This window comes from Limulus polyphemus, unplaced genomic scaffold (genome assembly GCF_000517525.1).
Source record: "Limulus polyphemus unplaced genomic scaffold, Limulus_polyphemus-2.1.2 Scaffold72, whole genome shotgun sequence".
Lineage (NCBI taxonomy): Eukaryota > Metazoa > Arthropoda > Merostomata > Xiphosura > Limulidae > Limulus > Limulus polyphemus.
In genome coordinates this window covers 837,186-844,255 of record NW_013665682.1, presented here as the reverse complement: position 1 = coordinate 844,255, position 7,070 = coordinate 837,186, and the positions used below count along the sequence as shown (strand labels likewise).

The 7,070-nt window shown below is 33.8% G+C and overlaps 1 protein-coding gene across 1 annotated transcript in view; it reads right to left on the bottom strand.

Annotated features, from left to right (window-relative positions):
• LOC106466118 overlaps positions 1 to 7,070 on the bottom strand; it is a 45,288-nt gene that overhangs the window by 32,630 nt on the left and 5,588 nt on the right. The window contains exons 4-6 of the mRNA XM_022394653.1: positions 6,057 to 6,228; positions 2,728 to 2,796; positions 2,439 to 2,543 (exon numbers count right to left, since the gene is read on the bottom strand). Of these exons, the coding sequence (XP_022250361.1) occupies positions 2,439 to 2,543; positions 2,728 to 2,796; positions 6,057 to 6,228 (346 nt within the window). The remainder of the gene's footprint in view (positions 1 to 2,438; positions 2,544 to 2,727; positions 2,797 to 6,056; positions 6,229 to 7,070) is intronic.

The window sequence follows — 7,070 nt, the reverse complement described above, 5'->3', positions numbered from 1 at the left end:
ATGTCGAATACAGAAACAAGCTCTTCAAGACATCAGTTAGCCTGCAACTGCAGACACAAGGGATTTGCTAATGTCTGGAACACCCAAACAACTGGAGCAAACCATATCCTTGAGGATCGATCTTAGCAGAATACAAGCATGGACAACTGAAGAACATCAAAGTGGAGTGGTGCCTGGTGAGTCCACGACCAGATGGGTGGACTCTATGGGACTCCTAGGCTGTCATCTATTAGAGTACCACGGCCTCAGCTCTGGAACAAACCACTTGTGATCAGTGAAGAGAGGCTGGATGATCTCCTAAGCCTAGCACGTGAGAGAATGGGCACACATGGATGAAGACTGTAAACCATGGAGGAAATGTATCTTTCAGGACTGAAAGTTCCCCCACAACCTTGACAGCAGCTTGTGATACCTGAGGTCATGCAAAGTTGTATGATGAGCCAACCAGAGTAGCACGTCATCTTGTAGCCTCGGACCAAAGACCAACCACTCACAGAGCAGCTTCTGGCTAGAATCAAAGGTATTGGCAGCATGTCGACCTGACACTGGTCAGGATTTTATAAGAGAGAGGCTTTGTTACACAGTATTGAATACAATTTTTAATTTTTTTAAGTTGAAGATATTTACATTTTCGTAATGCACGGATAATAAAATCCTTATTAGTGTATCATTAATCCAGTACGAATAATTGTAATACTTTTGTGCTTAATCTGATATTTAGGATATATGTTTATTTTGTTTTATAGTTGTTGTTTTTTAATATCTAGTACACTGATGCAATAAATACAAAACGTCAATATGACATTTTAAAATCATACAGCCAACAAGATAACAATTTGCCCAATAGAGGCCGCTTCTCACTCTTCCACAATCACGGTCAAATACCTATAAAACAATTAATTGTAAACTAACAGTATACACTACATCATCAGGTTAAAATGTCTACAAGCTTATAACACTAATAATAAAGTAGTCGCCTCTAAACACAATTCAAAACTAGGGTATTGATAAGTATGCGAATATCCATCTAGTACGCAGTATGAACATGATAGTCAAACTATAACAAACCCAAAGAAAAAACAAACGTTATTTTTTATACCCCAAACGTCTGTTTGTGTATGGATACATGAAAATTTATTAAAAACATAAATAAAATTGCAATTTCGAAGCTTTACCAAGAAAGTCACTTGAGGAAAACTAATTAGAATTCGTTTGTTAGTTTTGGGTATTTGCGCAAAGCTACAGGATTACCTGCATTTAACTATCCCTAGATTTGAACTGATATACTAGACGAAAGGCAGCTAGTTATCAACATCGCCTGCTATCGCTTGGGCTACTCTAGTCGAATCGTGGGATTTGACCGTGTCTCAAATAATACACTTACGACCCCAAAGCACGGAACGCGAACCATGGATCCTCGTATTCACAATCCGACACGCTAACCTCTAATCCACTTTTAAGTTATTGAACACGTCATATTACATTATCATATACTTAGCATAAAAACAAGGACATAATAAAATTAATAATCAAAAACATACATATATACGAGATACGATGTATATGTATATACATACTATCAAAATTAGTAATCCAATATATATATATATATATGTATACGATCAAAATTGATAATCCAATATATATATACGCTCTGATGGTAAAACTGGTAAACATCGAATAAAGATAACATATCAAAATTACATTACAATCAAAGAACATGACACGTGATAATTAATCAGAATCAATACAAAGTACTAGTTAATCAACAGATTGCGTAATTAATATTGAACACATTAAGTTTAACACGTTAAAATATAGGATGATATCATCACATTTCATACCTCTGTATCACACATTAAGTTTAACACGTTAAAAAATAGTGTGATATCATCACATTTCATACCTCTATATTACACATTAACTTTAACACGTTAAAAAATAGGGTGATATCATCACATATCATACCTCTGTATTACATACTAAGTTTAACACGCTAAAGGAAAATAGGGTGGTACCATTACATTTCATACCTCTGTATTACACATTAAGTTTAACACGTTAAAAATCATTTCATGCCTCTGTATCACACACTAAGTTTAACACGTTAAAAAATGGGGTGATATCATCACATTTCATACCTCTGTATTACACATTAACTTTAACACGTTAAAAATAGGGTGATATCATCACATGTCATACCTCTGTATTACACACTAAGTTTAACACGCTAAAGGAAAATAGGGTGGTACCATTACATTTCATACCTCTGTATTATTTAAAAACATTCTTTGAATTTTAACTGCTTCCGTTTCAAAATGAAGTCATTTATGTAAAATTAAGGTGTCTGAGACATTACCTTTTGATTATTGCCATGTTAGTTATGAAAGAAGTTTATTTGCATTTCATTTATTTTCTCGTGTAAGACCTGTTCATACCTGGAATATGATTCAGTTCGTTAGTTTCAGCAGCAATAGATTGCAGTTTATCAGCGTTTCTGGAGTGTTCATCAAATTCAAAGTTTTCTTTCAAAACACTTTCGTCTGAAATCAAAAGAAGGAACTCTTTAAGCACTGATCAGTGGTCCTAAAACTAATATAATTATCTTTAAATAGCTTAGGGTAAAGTGTAGATCAAACTAAAATTACAACAACAACATATAATCTACAATGTATCTAAAACGAAGAGGATATTAGAAAATTGTACCTAAAATCGAAAGGGACTTACCTACACTGTAAAGTACATTCGACGTAAAATTTTCTCGTAAATCATCTGTTTTCGTAACCTCAGGAATAACTACAAATACACAAATCATTTGGTAAATGCTAAAATGTAGTCTATAAATGTTCGATTCTCTCACTCCAAGCAATATCTAACCCTCTTTTATCATTTAGTAAAGTTTAAATATACTTCAACTTCGGTCGTCGTTCTCATTTAAAGTAGTTTTTAAAGAAGTTTAATTATTCAATAAACGTTAAATATACTTCAAATTCGGTCGTCGTTCTCGTTTAAAGTAGTTTTAAAGAAGTTTAGTTATTCAATAAACGTTAAATATACTTCAACTTCGGTCGTCGTTCTAATTTAAAGTAGTTTTTAAAGAAGTTTAGTTATTAAGTAAACGTTAAATATACTTCAAATTCGGTCGTCGTCCTCATTTAAAGTAGTTTTTAAAGAAGTTTAATTATTAAGTAAACGTTAAATATACTTCAACTTCGGTCGTCGTTCTCATTTAAAGTAGTTTTTAAGGGAACTTTAAATTATTCTCCATGGCTGTACAATTGTTTCTTTCCAAATACTTTTATGTATATCTAACTAGCTAGGCAACTTTAAAATATACTAAATATGCTCCTATTTAAATAATGCAAGTCTACTTGTTTAATGAATATTAATGTATGCCTAATATAACAGTCCGATATTATTTTTCAAATATTATATATATATCTAATTATTCAGTGAGTATATGGTCAATACCGCAAGAGGGGAGGGGGGTGAAGTTGCACGACTTGACCTAGACAACTTCTACCACTTGACCTACGCCAACGCGTAACGTGTTCACGTGAATAATATACAACTGTCCAATAATGGTTGGAGACGGCTTGTATGGGTACCTGATGATGACAAAACCTTGTCGAAACGTTGTACATTTGCTGTTATGTTAAACTTATATTAAAGTTTTTCTTCATTACCCATTCAAGCCGTCTCCAACCATTATTAGTCTCAAAGTGGGTTCCTCGTCATCGAATACAATTGTCCAGCATGTGATCACCCTAGTCATGCCAGCGTGCACATTTACTTTGATGTACAGATTTCAACAAGTATTGAACTGATGAACAATAAAGTTTTACAATTGCTACACGTGTGTTTAACATTGTACTTATTGTTTTAAGTATATAATGACGTGTTTGTTGTACAACAACCATTCATCTAATCCTTAAGTGAAGGGCCCGGCATGGCCATGCTCGCCCTTTCAGCCGTGGGGGCGTTATAAAGTGACGGTCAATCCCACTATTCGTTGAAAAAAGAATAGCCCAAGAGTTGGCGGTGGGTGGTTATGACTAGCTACCTTCCCTCTAGTCTTACAATGCTAAATTAGGGACGGCTAGTGCAGAGAGCCCCCGTGTAGCTTTGCGCAAAATCCATAACAAACAAACAAACCTTAAGTGAAGCTATTGTATCCAGTTTTCTTGATCTATTTGATGTGTTCTTGTGCGATTCCGTATGTTAATGGTATTATAGGTACTTATATCCAAGGTATACAAACTTGTTTACTTTACTTTGATAGCTATAATGTAATCATATTGACATCAGAAATATACACCACTAAGACGAAAATATAAACTCTGTTTTTTTACTTAAAGGGGACATTTTTTTTTTGTATAGGTCTTGAAGGCCAAAAACTCATCGTTTTTGCGGGAAAATGGAGTAAATTTGTCTACAAGTATAGGTTACCCACTGTTATTAGGCACTAATGTGACTGGGTTGACCATGTATTAGTCAGTGTATAAAGGACTTTAAACTTTCCTTTTTTTTGTATAGGTCTTCAAGGCCAAAAACTCCTCGTTTTTGCGGGAAAATGGAGTAAATTTGTCTACAAGTATAGGTTACCCACTGTTATTAGGCACTAATGTGACTGGGTTGACCATGTATTAGTCAGTGTATAAAGGACTAACAACTGTACTGTTATTATTATTATTACCGAAAACTGTCTAAGCAACCTTGCTAACTTTTTCGTTCAACACGACGTAGCTTACGAACTCAAATTCAAAAATTCAGTTAAGGATATTGCTAAGAAGAAGGCAAGGCAAATATTTCCTGCTGCGTCACCCTTCCAGAGGTGACAGGTACTAAGTCACCGAAAGTCACAAGGGAGAGCAGAACAGGGATAGAACCAGAATAACAAACAGAATATCCTTCCTTCTGTTACGTGATTAATATAATATCTACACAGGATGCTATTACTAACACATATACTAAGAAAAGCTCAAAGGAAAAGATAATGATTAAAAACTTAAACCTAAATTAGTGTAGGAGGAAGGGGGAAAAAACAAAGGCTTGTCCCGCATTCAAGGGAAACACTGTAAGATACGATTGAGAAAGACATTATTAGGGTTTTAATTAATTTTTTGTTGTTGTTAGGATTGAAAGTTAGGAGTGAGCTTAAGGTCATTATACTATATGATTGAAAGTTACGGAGTGGGCTTAAGGTCATTATACTATATGATTGAAAGTTACGGAGCGGACTTAAGGTCATTATACTATATGATTGAAAGTTACGGAGTGGGCTTAAGGTCATTATACTATATGATGGAAAGTTACGTAGTGGGCTTAAGGTCATTATACTATATGATTGAACGTTACTGAGTGGGCTTCAGGTCATTATACTATATGATTGAACGTTACTGAGTGGGCTTCAGGTCATTATACTACATGATTGAACGTTAGTGAGTGGGCTTAAGGTCATTATACTACATGATGGAACGTTACTGAGTGGGCTTAAGGTCATTATACTATATGATTGAAAGTTACGGAGCGGGCTTAAAGTCATTATACTATATGATTGAAAGTTACGGAGCGGGCTTAAGGTCATTATACTATATGATTGAAAGTTACGGAGCGGGCTTAAGGTCATTATACTATATGCCGAAATTCTCTGCATGTTTGAAAGTACAATAATTTTGTGATTCAAGTTTTGGTTTGTTATTTTTAGAATATATTTTTTTCGGTTAAAATATTCTTTAACGATGTTGATGGTCTCCTCTTCAATAATGTAAGAGAATGTATTAGAATAAATGCTTTTAGTTTTGAAAACAGTAAGCGTGCAGTTGGTAACCCATCTTACATTTGTTTTATCATGTTCCAAATAGCGTTTGTTTTGTCTTTGTGTGAATAGGTATTAGTTTGTTGTTTCAATAATATTAAGATAAACCTTGCATTAGCCTAGTAAGCATTCCTAAAGTTTGTCCTTGAACATTTGGTTGCTTAAAAGGTTTTAGAAACACGGGTGTCTAATATGAAACAGGTGTAGATATTTTCATAAATTTCCTTTCACATCTTACCGTAATCATCTATCAGATATTTTTTTGGAGCAGAAAGAACTACGGCGTGAGGAATTCCTTCAATGTAGTCTATAATGGAGTCTCCAGACGATAAAGGAAAGTTTACCTGGTCATAATCATTGAATTCGGGTGTGAGAGGAGTAATTATAACATTTTCTGCCAAAAGCCCTTCCTGCAAAATGGAGGTTAATTATCGTTCAATTTACATCCAAATCACTGTATCAGTCATATACAGTTTTATTCAGCATAAGATGTTTAGATTATCCTAAATATGTTTCTACTGACTCATTTCGAAAAACAAAAGCTCACGATTAATATGCAAGTATGTCTTAACTTTCGATATCCAATATTCATTGTAAACAAAACAGTTAATGGGTTTTAGACTAGATAACATTCGAATAATACACTATAACACTGTTAATAATTTTCAAAACTCAAAATTTTCTCACCGATTTAAGGTGGATTGATTTTTCAAGAAAATTTGTACATTAAAACTTTGTAACTACATTTAGTACATTGTAAGCTTATCGGACCACTTGGGTCTAAATTCACGAGATTAATCATTATTTAATATGGCAGACAAAATAGAACCATATTCTTAGTGCACTCTAGTTACGAGTATTGTGAGTAATTAGGTTTACGTATTGCGGAAGCCTGATAACCATTATAAAAATTAAAATTGTATCGTTATTATTGCCATACGAATAAAAACATTACACGTTAAAATTTTTCTGATTTTCTATAAAACATATCAAAATGACTGTCAGTAGGCGGCAATAGATTAATTCCCGCCATTAAAATAGAACAATTTTTTTGTGCCTAATCAATTTTCATCATGAAAAGAAAGTAACTCTTTCGATTTGCTAGATTAATTCTCACCATGAAAAGAAAGTAACTGTTGGTAGATTCATCCTCACCATGAAAAGAGAGTACCTGTTTGCTAGATTAATTCTCACCATGAAAAGAAAGTAACTGTTTGCTAGATTAATTCTCACCATGAAAAGAGAGTAACTG